The 18,120-nt window shown below is 47.7% G+C and overlaps 1 protein-coding gene across 1 annotated transcript in view; it reads right to left on the bottom strand.

Moving 5' to 3' along the window:
- Positions 1-1,272: 1,272 nt before the first annotated feature.
- NPSR1 (neuropeptide S receptor 1) overlaps positions 1,273-18,120 on the bottom strand; it is a 1,037,222-nt gene continuing 1,020,374 nt past the window's right edge. Inside the window, exons 8-9 of the mRNA XM_075316580.1 lie at positions 13,416-13,596; positions 1,273-1,460 (exon numbers count right to left, since the gene is read on the bottom strand). Coding sequence (XP_075172695.1) covers positions 1,370-1,460; positions 13,416-13,596 — 272 coding nt within the window. The 3' untranslated portion in view covers positions 1,273-1,369. The remainder of the gene's footprint in view (positions 1,461-13,415; positions 13,597-18,120) is intronic.

Below are 18,120 nucleotides of genomic sequence, written 5' to 3'. Positions count from 1 at the left end.
AAGCAGATGATGGGGGCGTACACTAGTGTTTTTGTAGAATTTGGTTAAGCAATGTACTGATCAGGGAAATATTTTTGAGTTGGAGTCGGAAGGAGGTAGAAAAGTCAAGGATATGTGGCTTGAAGGAGAGAGCAGAGTCAAGGGTTATGAGCTTGCGGGACTGGCGAGAATGACAGGCATCCATTCTGATGGATAGGTCTGTTGGGGGGAGCTGATCGAGATGGGGGAAAAATGATGAATTCTATTTTGTCCACGTTCTGTTTTGTTCTATGCTTATGTAAATGAGGCTAAACAAAAGGATTAACAGGAGTGTAGATTTAGGGGGTGTGAGATAGTGGGGCCATTCATATGTGACGGATGGTATGTATCTCCCAGAATGCATACAGAAACATATTAGAGCCCTACATAGTGGTCAGTCCACTAACCTCCAGGCCAGGTTATGCAGGTGGCTCATGGCCACAGTTCTCATTTAAAAGGTCTTTGTAAAGGCCTGGGTGGGGCAGAGTTGCTTTGTAAGCTGCAGAGCAGGAAGCTGAGGAGAGTTCAGGCCTGTGTGGAACTATAACACAGGTCTGTGGACCCCCCGGGAATAGAAAAACGGGGTATAGTAAGACTGTCTCCTACGGCAAGCAGTGCCTGTGTGACGGGGAACCGTATGGACTGTGAGAAACCCGGCTATGTCCCGGAGGACATTTACCTGTTCAGCGATGACAATAAAGCTGTTTGGGTCGGACTTTTTCAAGTCACTGCCTCTTTGTCGTCCTAGGGGACCCCCACGCCGCTACATGGGACTAACAGGGGCGGGAATAATTTTTGGACCCTTACTAATTAACATACAGTAAATGTAACATATAACTGCTTTACGTTATTCACAAGGAATATATTTAATACATAAAGTTCAAACATTTTTTAAATTAATAAGAAATTTACTTGACCAGTTTACCGGATGATTTGCTGTATAGTACCTCTATGAGACATTGTATTCCCCTCTAAATCAATAAGATTAGCTATTTATTATGTTAAGAACAGTCACATGCAAACCTAAAATCTAACAATAATGCTGCTTGGTAATATTAAACCAGTACTAATTAGCTAAAGTAAAAGTCACAACACAAAATATTATTCTTCTGCTGTAATGAATGGGTGTTCTTCTATCTATGATCTTTTAAAAAGTTAAAATATCTTTTTTTTTTAAAGAGAATTAATCAACTAAATAGAAACACGACTGAAAAAAATATGTTCAAACAATAAGTAAGATTTTTTTCAGTTCAAATTTATTACATAATTTACTGGTCCATCATACAATTTTCAAGTTTTTTGCCATCTTATAAAATGCATGCTAGTATTTAACTTTAGGGTAGTCCAAATGTCAGATGTATTCTGGCCTGGATACCACCTGCATTTCTACTCCTTCAGTTTTATCCCTGAGGGTACCAGCAAGTTGTCCCGAATTTCGATCCCTATGAAAAAAAAAATACATTTATGGTAACTTCATCATCTTTCTCCTACTCATAGAATCTAAATATTATGTTACTTATAACTTTGTAATGAGATAAGTTTAAAGAGTTTTCAAAAGAACCGACATCTAATATCTAGGACTCAGTGGCAAAATATATCCTTTTTTATTGATACTACCACTCTTATTTGAGTTGTGAGAATTATCGAGAAACAATTTTTTTGAAAATGGCCTGGATAAAATTTTAATAGTAAAAAGTAGTCAATGTGCTGTTTGGTATCATGGTGTGTACAACTATTGCCTTGGACTGAAGAAAGCTAAGGAGAGAGTTGTCTCAGTAGGTTAGAATACGGGAAATGTAAAAAGTATAAGACAATCTCCAAACAGCTTGATGTTACTGTTAATACAGTTACACATATTAGTCAGATTCTTATGGTCTACAGAACTGTAGACAACATCCCTAGACAAAATCCCCAGAGGAAAATTCCTGACAAGTTGAAGAGAGATAATTTGAATGGTAACCAAAGAACGTACAACACCCTTCAAATAGATTAGAGATAAACTCCAAGGTCAAAGTTCATCAGTATCAGATTACACCATTCATTGCTGTCTTGGCCAAAGTAGACTTCGTGCACAGGAACCAACAGAATAATGTGGATGTGGAGATATATAATGAAAACCAATGCTCTGGATATAGTGGAAAGGTGGTTTATTTCAATGTGTTTTGAACTGAAACTCCACATCTTCTTCAGGAAAACCCCACCGTAATGCTACGTCCCTGCACTCCTTGCTATCCTTCTCTGCAGACACACACTGTCACTCACCACCATGGCTGGCTTGTTCCATGCTGTCCGGCGTCCCTGCTCTCCTCCATGTTGGTTTCTCCTCCTCCCATCTTCCGGGGCCTGTGCGCGCTGCACAAAGTCTCCAGGAGTGCTCCTAGGGTGTGCATGTACACCGCTGCCATTCTCCTAAAGGGCCAGCACACCACTCCTAGGAAGTGCCTCTCAGCTTATCAAGGAGAGACACTGAGTACTTAAGCAGGCTCCCACTAGGGGAGGTGTACTAAAAGAACCCGTACATATAAGGCACCAGGCTATATGTCCCCCAAAATGTATTTATTCAATCAGAAGGAGAATGGATAGATTAAATCTCCAGATTATTGTCCAGTGCTCTAAGCAGCTAATTGTCAAGTCCCCTGGTCTGTCTTTTCCATCCCATGCAGCCTGTGCCTGCCCATCCTACCCTGTTGATGCAGTTGCCCCAGTGGCCCTTGGGGTACCAGGGACTGTGCTTATCTTCCCAGGCCATGCCTCTGGCCTTGGTTGCCCCAGTGGTCCTTACTATACCAGTGACTGTACCTGTCTGTCCTAGCTGTGTCATTCACCACAACCATTCTAGTGCTCCCAGCCTTGCTAGTGACTATGCTTGTCTGTCCTAGCCATGCCATCTACTACAGTCATCCCAGTGGTTTCAGCCTTGCTAGTGACTCTGCCTGTCTATCCTGGCCTTGCCATATGCTTCAGCGACTCCAGTGGTTCCAGACTTGCTAGTGACTTTGCCTGTCTGTCCTGGCCATGCCATCTGTCTCAGCCACTCTGATGGGCCCAGCTAGTGACTCTATCTGTCCATCTTGGCCATGCCTTCTGCCTCAGCCATTCCGGTGGTTTCAGCCTTGCTAGTGACTCTGCCTGTCCTACCTGCCCATGCCATCTGCCTCAGCCTTTTCGGTGGTCCCAGCCTTGCTAGTGACTTTGTATGTGCATCATGGCCATGCCATCTGCCTCAGCTAACCCGGAGGTCCCAGCCTTGCTAGTGACTGTGCCTGTCCATTCTGCCTGTGCTGTCTGCTTCAAGCTACCCTGATAGTTCCTGTTTATACTAGAGACTCCACCCTGTCTGCTCCTGTGTCCACCCCTGCCCTGGGGGTCAGCTGCCACAGTCCCAGTCTTAACCCCCTAAATGGGTAGGCCCAGTGTCTTCCTATGGTCCCGTGGGTTCACTTTTGCTCACCATAGTACCATCTCCGGCGGTGAGCATTACACATACCTTGAAATAAACCAACTTTCAACTACATCCAAAATATTGGTTTTCATCATCCATCTACAGCAGCATAGAGACATTCAAGTTATTCTCTTGGTTCCTGTGCATTACATCTGGCCCTAGGGCCCGTAGCTTATACAGCAGCTGTACTTTTTTTCTATTACAGAGACACAACCTTACAAGGAGAGTGACCAATCTTCATTGCTGCTTTGCATTTATCGGGTAATGGGTGCTTTACACGCTGCGACATCGCTAACGATTTATTGTCAGGGTCACAGTGTTTGTGACGCACATCCGGCGTCGTTAGCGACATCGCAGCGTGTGACACGTACGAGCGACCTTCAACGATCGCAAAACTGGTTAAATTTGTTGGTGTTGGAGAGGTCGTCCAAACACCAAATATCGTTGTCTGGTGAGTAGCGATGTTGTTCCTCGTTCCTGCGGCATCACACATCGCTATGTGTGACACCTCAGGAGCGACTAACATCTCCTTACCTCTGTCCACTGGAAAAGAAGGAAGGAAGGAGGTGGGCAGCATGTTCCAGCCGCTTATCTCCACCCCTCCTCTGCTATTGGACGGCTGCCGTGTGACGTCGCTGTGACGCCGCACGAACCGCCCCCTTAGAAAGGAGGTGGTTCACAGGCAACAGCGACGTCGCAGGAAAGGTAAGTAGTGTGACGGGTGTAAGCGATGTTGTGCGCCATGGGCAGCGATTTGCCCGTGACGCATAACCGACAGGGGCAAGTACACTTGCTAGCGATATCGGTACCGATATCGCAGCGTGTAAAATACCCCTAAGACCCTATTGCATTTGTTTGTCCACATCTTACAATTTGCAAAGTGGACTTCATAGAAGATTACTAAGCAAAACTGGAAAATGCATATTTACAAGCCACAAAGTTTCCGGGAGAATTTCCTTTGGACAGATGATAAACAACTGGAACTTTTTGGCAGCTTGATGGTTACAAATGCAAAAATGAAGTATACAAGGAGAAGATCATTGTGAAACATAGAAGAGGTTTAGTTATATTTTGGGGTTGTTTCGCCACATATGTCACAGGGTGTCTTGAATCTTTTCAGGGTACAAAGAAATCTTAAGACTATAAAGGCATTCTGGAGGGAAATGTGCTGTTCAGTGTTAGAAAACATGGCTAAGAGCAAAGCATTGCACTATTCTGAAGTGGCTAATCTAAATCCTATTGAATATCTGTGGAAGGAGATGAAACTTGCAATCTGGTAAAAGAAACCTTCAAATCTGAGACAGGTGAAGCAGTTTGCTTATGAGGAGTAGACCAAAATACCTGAGTACAGGTGCAGAAGTCTCATTGAGAGATAAAAAAAAATTGCTTGTTTACAGGTCTCAAAAGGTTGTGCAACAAAATATTATAAAAGTATCATCATTTTTGTTAAGACCATTTTGTTTATTTTGTTTTTTTTTTATTCCTCTGTTTAACCACAATTCATAACTAGTGATGAGCGAGCATGCTTGTAACTACTCGGTACTCGCACGAGTATCGCTGTACTCGGGCTGCTCGGCGGGGACCGAGTAATCTCGCGATACTCGTGCTGTACTCGTGGTCTTCATTTCTGCATGTTGGCGCTCTTTTGAGAGCCAGCCCTCATGCAGGGATTGGCTGGCAGACCACTGCAATGCCACAGCCCTGTTAGTTGTGGAATTGCAGTGATTGGCCGGCCTGCACAGCGTGACCGAGCCTTTATACCGGCCGGCGCGCTGTGCTCTGCTCACAACTATCCAGACAGTCAGTGCAGGGAGAGTGTCGCTGATTAAGGGAAAGCTTTGCGGCCCTTTATAGTTAGTTCCGGAGCAGGGCTGCAAACAGTGTGACCAGAAGTCCTTCTCAGGACTATTCTAGTTGTATACAGGCAGGCAGGGTATAGCCAGGTCGGAGTACAGTAGCAGAGTCCTTCTCAGGACTATTGTTGCTATATACAGGCAGGGTATAGCCAGGTCGGAATACAGGCTAGTGACCAGAAGAGTCCTTGTCAGGACTATTGTAGCAGTATACAGGCAGGCAGGCAGGCAGGCAGGGTATGTAGCCATTCCTAGTCGTGACCGTATACCAGCCTTCATCATATCTGGGGCTGGTGTACACAGTCTAAAACAGTCCAGATAGTGTCAGACTTCTCAGTAATTGTCGCTCCTAAAAACCAGTTAGGTTCTTATTGCGTCCGTGCTTGCATTTAAAAACAGCACGTGTGTGTCTGTCGGTGGCAGCGTACAGGTGCGCGTTTTGCACAAACTATTATATAACGCTCAAGTCTAGTGTATAATACACGTCAGTCAGCAGTGTCTGATAGAGTCAGACTTCTCAGTAATTGTCGCTCCTAAAAACCAGTTAGGTTCTTATTGCGTCCGTGCTTGCATTTAAAAACAGCACGTGTGTGTCTGTCGGTGGCAGCGTACAGGTGCGCGTTTTGCACAAACTATTATATAACGCTCAAGTCTAGTGTATAATACACGTCAGTCAGCAGTGTCTGATAGAGTCAGACTTCTCAGTAATTGTCGCTCCTAAAAACCAGTTAGGTTCTTATTGCGTCCGTGCTTGCATTTAAAAACAGCACGTGTGTGTCTGTCGGTGGCAGCGTACAGGTGCGCGTTTTGCACAAACTATTATATAACGCTCAAGTCTAGTGTATAATACACGTCAGTCAGCAGTGTCTGATAGAGTCAGACTTCTCAGTAATTGTCGCTCCTAAAAACCAGTTAGGTTCTTATTGCGTCCGTGCTTGCATTTAAAAACAGCACATTTGTGTCTGTCGGTGGCAGCGTCAGGCTCCATATTGTCCCTGGATAGAGACGTGCATGATGGCCTGTAAACATGAAGTGCCCATTGTAAGGAAGTGGGTCTATTGTAGTATAGCCCTTAGGCAGGGCAGCCAAAAATTTGGAGGCTCCACATTGTCCCTGGATAGAGATGTGCATGAGGGCCTCAAAACATTGTTCCCATTGCAAAGGAGTGGGTCTCCTGTCGTTGTAATGCCCATTCAGAAAGAATTGGCGAAAAAATTTACCACTGGGGGTATACCTGAAACAACGGCTTAACTATTGTAACGGTCACCATGATGGCGCATGAGGAGAAGGAGGAGCAGTCCAGCGATTAGCCAAAGTCCAGAAGTGTGTTACCATGGGTGAGTGGAGGTACATGGCAAATTCCCGTTACAAACTTTAAATTCCGCTTTCATTTGCTGTTGGTGTGTGGTGAAGTCTGGCCAAATCCAACCCTTGTTCATCTTGATCAGAGTCAGCCTGTCAGCATTTACAGTTGACAGGCGGGTGCGTTTATCTGTAATGATTCCACCTGCGGCACTAAAAACACGCTCTGACAAAACGCTAGCGGCAGGGCAGGCCAGGACTTCCAAGGCGTAGAGACTAAGAGCCAATTCATGCCACGTGTCCAGCTTGGATACACATTAATTGTAAGGCACAGAGGAATGTCGGAGTACAGTTGTTTGATCTGCAAGGTACTCCTTGAGCATCTGGCCAAACTTAGGATTTCTTGTGGCACTACCCCTCACCTCAGGGGCTGTGGTATGTGAGGGGCTGAGAAAACTGTCCCACATCTTAAAGACTGTTCCCCTACCTCTGGCGGATTGGACTTGTGCCCCTCTCGGCTGTACGCCTTGGTTGTCCACTGATTCCTGACCTATGCCGCTAGCGTTTTGTGAGGGGAATGCTTTGCCTACTTCCGTGACTATGGCCTTCTGGAACTGCTGCATTTTGCCTGACCTCTCCGCCTCGGGAATAAGAGACATAAAGTTCTCCTTTTAGCGTGGGTCTAACAGTGTTACCAACCAGTAATGATTGTCGGCCAAGATGTTCTTAACGCGAGGGTCACGAGACAGGCAGCTTACCATAAAGTCAGCCATGTGTGCCAGACTCTTAACAGCCATCACTTCAGTATCCTGACCAACACGATGACTGAACATGCTGTCCTCCTCCTCCTCCTCCTCATCATCTACCCTGTCCTCTGGCCAGCCACGCTGAACCGAGGATATGACTGCATGTTATATCCTCAATTTGGCCAGAGAGTTGCTCCATGTCTTCATCCTCCTCCTCGTCATAGTCCTCCACTGCACGTTGTGATGAGACGAGGCTGGGCTGTGTGTTATCACCCACACCCACTACTGTTTCTTGCTCAAACTCATCGCGCTCCGCCTGCAATGCATCATGGTTGTTTTTTGAGCAGAGACCATTTTAGAAGGCAGAGAAGCGGTATGGTGACGCTAATAATGTCGTCATCGCCGCTCACCATCTTGGTGGAGTCCTCAAAGTTTTGGCGGATGGTGCATAGGTCGGACATCCATCTCCACTCCTCAGGTGTTATGTGTGGAGTTTGACCCATTTCCCGACGGCTTAGGTGATGCAGGTACTCAACAACTGCCCTCTTCTGCTCACATATCCTGACCAACTTGTGCAGAGTTGAATTCCAACGCGTGGGGACATCACACACCAGTCTGTGTGCCGGAAGATGCAAACGGCGTCTTAAGCCGGCAAGGCCGGCTGAACCAGTAGGTGACTTTCGAAAATGTGCAGACAGGCGGCGAACTTTTACCAGCAGATCAGACAGCTCTGAGTATGACTTTAGAAACCGCTGAACCACGAGGTTGAGCACATGGGCCACGCATGGAACATGTGTCAGCTGGCCTCGCCTCAAAGCCGCCACCAGGTTCCGGCCATTGTCACACACGACCTTTCCTGGCTTTAGGTTCAGAGTTGTGAGCCAGTGATCTGCCTTCTGTTTCAGAGCTGTCCACACCTCTTCTGCATTGTGGGGTTTGTTGTCACCTATGCAGATTAGCTTCAGCACTGCCTGTTGCCGCTTCACCGAGGCAGTGCTGCAGTGCTTCTGTGTCGCCCTGGACAAGCCAGGGGCCACAGAGCACAACACTTAAACACCCCACACTCCCTGCAGGCATATCATAGTCAAAACACAAAATCCTTGTTGCCTTCCCCAGGGGCTGTTGTCCACACCAGGGTGTGGAGCCAGGCGGTTGGTCTCCACCCACCGAGGAGGAGGGAAAACACAGGCAGTGAGAGTTTAGCTAAGGAAGTGGAAGGAGGAAAGTAGTAGAGAGGAGAAAAGTGACAGCAAAGAGCCTGAAGTTGGTCCGGGTGTGTGGCCCGGACAGGACAGCAAGGTTGGCAGGATGTGGTGACCGTCTGCAGTGGAGGCCGATTGGAGTCTGCCGTAAGGACCGTGGACGGGTGGTGACCCGGCCGTACCGGACCGGTATACAAAGAGAAGCCAGCACCATTGGCAGAGGACTTTCGGATCCCGGCAAGGCTTGGTGTCGCCGTGAATTTGCCAAATCCGTTAGTGAAGGGGACCTCAGGGTTTCCAAACAGCCAAGTCCAGATAGAAGGCAACCGTCCAACCGTGAAGGGGAGACACCGCCACCGCCAAGGGCAACCGTCTCCCAGGGCCAGCGCCTGTGGGCAAAAGGGGCTCCTCCGGCCCATATCCAGGTCGGGGAGCGGGTTACCGTTGGGAAACCATCACTACCAACACTGAACTTAGGTGCAGGGAGAGACAGTCATCACTAACCTGCAGGGAGGAACAACCGCAGCCGTCCGAGTGACCCGTCCATCCAGCCACTTGTTTTACCGTGAACTGTGTCATCATCATTGGGCTGAGTGAGTACCTCCGTGCCGTGCGGCACAGCGCTGCCCCTGCGACCCTGCACTTCATCAGGCCCCGCAACCCGCCTGTCATCCATCTCTACCCCATCACCAGGCCCCGGGACAACCACCCCCCCTACCCACGGAGGGGAGAAATAACAACAAAGCTGCTCCCTGTCACAGGCTCCCGGGATCCCCGTCCAGAGCAGCGGTGGTGTCCACACAATCACCACAACCGTGGGTGGCGTCACGGACAATATCCCCAAAACCCAAACCACCCCTGTTCACTCACGGGCGAGTAGCGCCGCTCGAGTCCCCGGGATACGGCCATCGCTCGAGCCAACGAGCAGCAGCAGCCGTAGAGCTGCGTCAGCCGGACCCGAGCAGTGGGAGAGCGCACCGTCCCCTCCTCCGCCCGCGACACTTCCAGCTTGGGACTGGTGTGGAGGGTAAAGTGGATCAGGATGCGCAGGAGGAGGAGGAGGCTGAGGAGCATGACATTCCGGAGCTGTAGAGTGTGTGTGAAACCCTGACTGAGGTAGGGCCTGCAAAACTTGGTGTGTGAAGGACGTGTTCCGTCCCTCGCTCAGACTGGGTCCCAGCTTGCACAATATTAACCCAGTGTGACGTCAACGAGATGTAGCGGCCTTGCCCACATGCACTTGTCCACGTGTCTGTGGTTAGGTGGACTTTGGCTGAAACAGCGTTGTTCAGGGCACGTGTGATGTTTTGTGACACGTGGTTATGCAATGCTTGGACGGCACACCGGGAGAAATAGTGGCGGCTGTGGACCGAGTAACGTGGGACAGCTGCCACCATCAGGTCGCGGAATGCTTCTGTCTCAACCAGCCTAAAAGGCAACATTTCCAGCGCAAGCAGTCGCGAAATGTTAGCATTTAGAACTGTGGCATGTGGGGTGTTGGCAGTGTATTTGCGCCTGCGTTCAAAGGTTTGCTGAATGGATAACTGAACGCTGCGCTGGGACAAGGACGTGCTTGATGATGGTGTTCTTTCTGCGTAGGCAACTGCAGGTGCAGGAGTGGAGGAGGCTTGTTCGCAGGCAGCATGGACAGGGGATTGGCTCGCATGCACAACCAGCGAAGACGTAGCAGTGACATCAGCAAGCACTGCTCCTGGACTCTGTTGTACTTCCCACAAAGTCGGGTGCTTGGCTGACATGTGCCTGATCATGCTGGTGGTGGTCAGGCTGCTAGTTTTGGTACCCCTGCTGATGCTGGCATGGCAGGTGTTGCAAATGGCCTTTTTAGAATCATCTGGAGCCAACTTAAAAAACTGCCAGTGTCAGAGTTCCGGGTTCTCCAGTTTTCTTTTGAAAGAGCTTGCCCTTTGTTAACATGGAGTTTTCTGTTCTGTTGCCCTACTTCCTGTCCATCTGTTTAAAAGCCGCCCCTAAAGCTTAGTCCAGTGCCTGAGTATACTGCTTCCTGTGTGCTCCTGCCCTGCAGCTTTTGGTTCCTGATTGTTATTCGGATCCTCTTGGAAAACAACCGACACTGACTCTGGACTTCATCTGGTATCATCTAGCTGTGCCCGGACTCCGTTTGCCATCTTTGGTCGGCACTTCTGCCCGGTTCCTTCCGTTTAATACCACTCTGGACTCACATCACGTATGGACATTTTTGGACTTACCTATTGCCCTTTTGTGTCCCGGCTGCTGCGCATTTAGGGCTTCTGGGGTGATTGCCAGACAGTCCCTGTATAGGGGTTCGCTCTTGGTGGTCTCCCTGGGGGAGTCCGGTGCGCGGTCCCGGGAATTCCCTTTCGCTCCGTCCCTGGAAGGTATTTCCTGTATTTATGTTCTACTGTGTTTTTGTTCCGTTTATGTACATATTTGCTGGTTGCATATTATAAACGTATTGCACCAAGAACTCGTCTCTGGTTGTCATTGCCCTAACGCAATCGAAATCCTCAATACATACAATAGTATTACAGCCAGACTCGAGAAGACCTAACATTTGTACAGGCACCTTGTGTCGTGTTGTTCCGGGGAACAGTTGCCTGACGTCTGCCTGGGGCCACCACTCTGCTTCTTACTGCCTGTTGGGATGCTACGCCTCCCTCCCCCTGTGCACTGCTGTCCTCGCTCTGCATATCCTCCTGCCAGGTTGGGTCAGTTACTGGATCATCCACCACGTCGTCTTCCTCTTCCGCACCCTGCTCCTCCTCCTGACTTCCTGACAATTGTGTCTCATCATCGTCCACCCCTTGTTGAGACACGTTGCCAACTTCGTGAGAACGTGGCTGCTCAAATATTTGGGCATCTGTACATACAATCTCGTCATGGCCCACTTCAACAGGAGCTGGCGAGAGGCCAGAATTTGTGAATGGAAACGTGAACGAACAGCTCTTCCGAGTGTCCAAGTGTGGGATCAGTAATGTCCGTGGACGTGTACTCGGCCTGGTGGTAGGAAGGAGGATCAGGTTCTGAAATGTGCGGTGCAGTATCACGGCTACTGACACTTGACCGTGTGGAAGACAGAGTGTTTGTGGTGGTGCCAATCTGACTGGAAGCATTATCCGCTATCCAACTAACAACCTGTTGACACTGGTCTTGGTTCAAGAGCGGTGTACTGCAGCGGTCCCCAAGAATTTGGGACAGGACGTGCGAGCGACTAGATGTGGCCCTTTGTTGTGGCGAAATTAGAGCTTGCACACAACCTCGGTCTCTGCCTGCACCACCATCACGTCCACTTCCTTGTTCGTTGACAACGCCCTTGCGCATTTTGCAATGCTGTGCTGATGTGTATTCACTAGACTTGTGCGTTATATCCAAGTTTTTGCAAAACTCACACAAATGCAGCGGAAAGCTGCCACCAACAGGCACACACGTGCGGTTTTTAAATGCAAGCACGGAGGCACTAAGAACCTAACAGGTCTCTATCCAGGGACAACGTGGAGCCTCCCAATTTTTGGCTGCCCTGCCTAAGGGCTATACTACAATAGACCCACTTCCTTACAATGGGCACTTCAGGTTTACAGGCCCTCATGCACGTCTCTATCCAGGGACAACGTGGAGCCTCCCAATTTTTGGCTGCCCTGCCTAAGGGCTATACTACAATAGACCCACTTCCTTACAATGGGCACTTCAGGTTTACAGGCCATCATGCACGTCTCTATCCAGGGACAACGTGGAGCCTCCCAATTTTTGGCTGCCCTGCCTAAGGGCTATACTACAATAGACCCACTTCCTTACAATGGGCACTTCAGGTTTACAGGCCATCATGCACGTCTCTATCCAGGGACAATGTGGAGCCTCCCAATTTTTGGCTGCCCTGCCTAAGGGCTATACTATAATACACCCACTTCCTGACAATGGACACTTCAGGTTTACAGGCCATCATGCACGTCTCTATCCAGGGACAATGTGGAGCCTCCCAATTTTTGGCTGCCCTGCCTAAGGGCTATACTACAATAGACCCACTTCATTACAATGGGCACTTCAGGTTTACAGGCCCTCATGCACGTCTGTATGCAGGGGCATTGGTGAACCTCACAATTTTGGACTGCCCTGGCAAAGGAAAATACTACAAAGACTCACTTCCTCAAAATGGGCACATTAGACTCAGAGGCCTTTATGTACGTCTCTTCTCAGGGACATCGGAGTGCCACACAATGTTTTCACGTAAAATCTTTCATGTATTAATCTCAAAAAGTAACATACACCAGCTCTATCTCACTATTGGGTATGTGCCCTTAACATTTCCGCCATGAAAAATCATTTTGGGGTCATTTTGGAAGGTTTTCTGGTGAGTCCGTAAAAATGGCATAAAACGCGGACAAAATTGTTCACAGCTGTGACTTTTCAGTGATAAATGCTTCAAGGGGTCTTCCCCATGCTGTTGCCATGTCATTTGAGCACTCTTCTGAGACTTTTGTGACATTTTTAGGGTTTCTCCATGCTGCCGGGGGGTCATTTCACAAAAATACTCGGGTCTCCCATAGGATAACATTGGGCTCGTTGCTCGGGCCGAGTACACGAGTATCTTGGGAGGCTCGGCCCGAGCTTCGAGCACCCGAGCTTTTTAGTACTCGCTCATCACTATTCATAACCAATGGTTGCATTTTATTAGTTGATATGTAGTAAATTTAAATTGAAAAATCCTTTGGTCGGTATCAAATCATTTCAATGATCATTGTGAGTTTTTCTTAATTTAACAGAAAGCTACCAACAATTTTGTCCACACATGTAGTTGTTATTTATAACCCCTGTACTATTTAGACATCGTATGCTGCCATTATATTTTTGTATTCACCTGGATAATCTGCAATGTTTGTTGCTGAACACGCAGTAAATAATCGGGTTGACGGCACTGTTTAAAACTGGCAAATTCTGAATGATCACTGATGCATAGATTCTCTCTTTGGTCATTGGTAATAGTTCATAGTTGTCCAAAATGTCAAAAAGAAAGTATGGGCTCCAACATAATACGAATGCTGTGGAACAAGAGACATTGTATTAAGCAAATACCATAGGTACAAAATTATAATTAACTTCAGTATCATGTGTGGTTCTTTATGATGCAAATAATTCAGTAAGGGATTAAAACTAAAAGGGAACCTGTCACCTAGAATATGCGTTCTTACCTATCAGCAGACGCATGTGTGCTCTAATTACACCTCCCGACCAATCCCTGTGTTGTAAAATTGTATAATATGAAAGTAATAAAAAAGTTTTATTACCTTCAGATTTTGTATGTAAATAGCAGGGAATGTAGTCACAGTCAAGTCGGCTTGCCCTATGGACATCTCCATATTTCCGTGGTATCTCGCCCCTGTGGGCGTGATACCATGGAGCGACGTCCCCATCACTCATTTTATCCTGTGCGCATTGCAGCAGGCTTCTCTTCCTGGTTCTCCTTGTCAGTTTCAGAAGTGCACTGCGCATGCGTAGTGCGCGTCTGAAGTCGGCGATTGAACACCCGGAAACGAAGCCTGTTGCAATGCTCACAGGATAGAATGAGCGATGGGGACGTCACTCCATGGTATCATGCCCACAGGGGCGTGATACCACGGAAATATGCAGACGTCCATAGGGCAAGGCGCCGCCTCTGTGACCACATTCCCTGCTATTTACATAGGAAATATGAAGGTATTAAACCTTTTTTTTTACTTTCATATTATACAATTTTATAACACAGGAATGGGTCGGGAGGTGTAATTAGGGCACACATGCATCTGCTGATAGGTCAGAACGCATATTCTAGATGACAGGTTCCCTTTAACCTTTACTTAAACGATTAAAATCAAGAGACTTAATTGACAAACAAACATAAACGCCTGTGAAAACAGGCACCGCGGTGGAATGAAATGTGTGTAATGTATTACCTATCACAAAAATAGACACATATAGTTCCAGTTGCTATATTAAAGAGGTAAACAATGCAGCAAGGTGCAAACAGAATACATGTACAAGGTGACTTAGAAAATTTGGAACAGTCTCACCATTCATTGTTCGGAGACTGGTTCACTAGCGAGGTAAGTAGCAAGGGGGGTAAATTCAAACTGCCTCACAATACCCCAAATTACCAGGCTGTCTGCCACCACTCACATCCCTCCTTCCCAACGCGTTTCATCAGTCTGTTAATCATCAGGAGATCCAGAGGTTGGGGATGGGGTGACTTTGAAACCAAAAAAGCACATTCATCATGTTACGCCACTAGAGTGGCAAAATTTACTCCAGAAATATACACTATCCCCCAGCTGGCATATATTTCTAGATATCAGATGCACCTAATTCATTAAGCTGTGAACTCAAAGTATCAAGTCAATACACTTCTGCGACCGCATCATTACGACTAGCTTTCTCTACGCCAGTCTTAGGCTAAGTTCACATTTCCATTGTTTTGCATCAGTCACATGCGTCGCTTGACGCATGTGACTGATACACTGTACAATGGATGACAAAGAACAGAATTCTTTGTCGGACTCCGTTGTGTGCGGGGGGCGCAGTTCAGGGTGGGTGGAGCCGAGCGGGGCCGTGGCACTGAGGACGTCAGTGCCGCGGGGACTGCAGGGCTGGGGGCAGGTGAGTGTGTGTGTGTGTGTGAGTGTGTGAGTACATGCTGAATGCGGGAGGGGGCGGAGCTGAGCAGGGAAGTGTCAGGCTCCCTGCAAAGCCAGGGTAAATATCGGGTATAAGCAAAGCACTTTTTGCTTGGTTACCCGATATTTATCTTGGTTACCAGCATACACCGCTTAGCGCTGGCTCCCTGCACACGTAACCAGTGTAAATATCGGGTAACTAACCAAAGCACATTGCTTAGTAACCCGATGTGTATCCTGGTTACGTGTGCAGGGAGCCAGAGAGCACATGCGCAGCGAAATCCTACGGTTCGCGCTGCTCAAAAAAGTTACATGCTGCGTTCCTCCCGCCCCGCGATCAGTCGTTCCACAGTCAGGCGGAGGGTGCAACGCAGCATCATCAGTCACAATCCGCCGCTCATACAAGTCTATGGAAACAGCGGAATCTGCCAAATGGATTCCGTTGTTTACCAGAGCAGCGAATTGTGACTGATTCAATTTAACGGAAGTGTGAACCTAGCCTTAAAGAAGTTGTCTAGTTACCAAAACTGATTTTTTTTTTTCTGATAAAGCTTGCTAATATGTGCCCCTAAACACATCTATTATGTTTTTTCAGCAAAATTACCTTTTATTGTGCACTAGCAGCACATGCTCATTGCTGGCTCCAGCTCTGATGGGGTTAATCTCTCCTCTGACTTCCTGTGTTCAGTTCCTACAAGTCCCAGAATTCTTTGTGGCTCTAGGGCGGTGTCTAACTTATCTAAAACACCCACTGTGTGTAACACCCCCCCTCAGCTCTCCACCCAAAGCCTCCTCCCTGCCTCTTCCCTGTGTGGATGCAGAGAGAAATCACACAGAGACAGCAGCAGCTCCCAGCTCTGCAGAACCAGGGGGAGAAAGTGTGTGTGAGTGTGTGTGTGTGAGTGTGAGTGTGAGTGTGTGTGTGTGTGAGTGTGAGTGTGAGTGTGTGTGTGTGTGTGTGTGTACAGAAATTATGATTATTAGCCGGCGCAACATGTGAAAAAAATAATTGGGGAAAAAAAAGTGACGGGGTGATGACATTGCTTTTTTCCCTCTTGCCTAGTCTGTGTGTCGTCCATATCATCCGCAAACCACATATGACAGGATCCTGTGGATTAAATGTGCAGCGCATGCAACCGTTATTTTACCGGATCCTTCTGCAGTGGGACACAGAATTTATCGGCCAGCACTGGAGTCAGCTGACTCCTGATCTCACAGCCCGCACACGCTGCAATGGCTGCAGGTGGGCTCATTCACATGACCGTTCCGTTTGTCCTGGTCAGTTCCTGTTTTTTTGCGGCAACACAGACAGGACCATCTTTTCAATGTCTTTGTGTAGGATCGGATGGTACACAGTAGCACTTCCATGTGCATCCGATCCTACAAAAAAAAACACATCGGATGCTGTATGTCCGCTCCGTTATTATGGAACATGTCCTATTCTGTTCCGTAATAACGAACCGTGACTCAATACAAGTCAATGGGTCCGCAAAATTCCAGGAAGCAACACGGAAGCACTTCCATTGTGACTTCCGTTGGGTGCCCGTGCAGTCAGTGTCCCGCTCCAGCCCCAGCCGCGGGGATGACAAGCGCTACCGTCAGGAGGTTAGTAAGTTCATTACCTACGGTGATGAAGTCCTGCCCTCCTGACGTCAGCGGTCGTTCACTTCCTTCTATGCCCGCTGCTTGTCACATCACCTCTCGCTGTCGACCCGAGACTGTGACTAGTGGTGACGTCACAGGCTGCTCGCGATACTTTGTTTGTGAAGGCGGCAGTCATTGAACTCGGTGACAGCGCTGCTGTCAGGAGTTCAGCGATCATCGCAGGTAATATACCTCGCTAACCTCCTGATAGTAGCACTCGTCATGACCTGCAGTGACCTGGGCTGACCTATTGATGTTAGCTCAGGTCACTGCACGGCTCTCCCAGCAAATAGGGAACATTCTGTTCTTCATTGACTGGGACATTGACTATGGTATGGATCATCGTGAGACCCTCTTGTATTACACCAGACCTGGATTTGTTTTTCTTTCTAATAAATTGGTGAAAGAGGTAATGTGTTGGGGAGTGTTTTTTCAAATAAAAATGTGTTTGTTGTCTATTTTTTTTTTTTATTACTGCCTGGGTTGGTGATATCGGGTATCTGATACACGCCTGACATCACTAACTCCAGGGCTTGATGCCAGGTGACATTACACATCTGGTATTAACCCCATATATTACCCCATTTGCCACCACCCCAGGGCAACGGGATGAACTGGCGCGAAGCACCAGGACTGGCACATCTAATGGATGCGCTACTTCTGGGGCGGCTGCAGCCTGCTATTTTTAGGCTGGGGAGTGTCCAATAACGGTGAACCTCCCTAGTCTGAGAATACCAGACCACAGCTGTCCGCTTTACCTTGGCTGGTGATCCAATTTCGGGGGACCCCGTGTTTTTTGTTTTAAATTATTTAGTTAATTTAGAATAACAGCGTGGGGTGCCCTCTGTTTTGGATTACCAGCCAAGGTGAAGCTGCCAGCTGTGGTTTGCAGGCTGCAGCCGTTTGCTTTACCCTAGCTGGCTACAAAAGATGGGGGGACCGCATTTCATTTTTTTTTATTATTTATTTATTTTTTGGCTAAATACAAGACTAAGCACCTTAGTGCCACATGAAAGTCACAAAAGGGTGCCAGCTTAGAATATGCAGAGGGGGTAGGACATTATATATGTCTTTCTCATCTATCTATCTATCTATCTATCTATCTATCATCTATCCAGCCCTCTATTCATTCATTCATTCATTCATCCCTCTATCCCTCTGTCTCTATATCAATCTATCCATCTTTATATCTACTCATCTATTTATCTTTCTTGCTGCTTCCATTTTTTGCGGTCCGCAAAAAAAACGGAAGGCACGCAGATGTCACACGGA

This window comes from Anomaloglossus baeobatrachus, chromosome 6, assembly GCF_048569485.1.
Source record: "Anomaloglossus baeobatrachus isolate aAnoBae1 chromosome 6, aAnoBae1.hap1, whole genome shotgun sequence".
NCBI lineage: Eukaryota > Metazoa > Chordata > Amphibia > Anura > Aromobatidae > Anomaloglossus > Anomaloglossus baeobatrachus.
The sequence above is the reverse complement of the archived record's forward strand: the minus strand, read 5'-3'. Positions and strand labels throughout refer to the sequence as shown.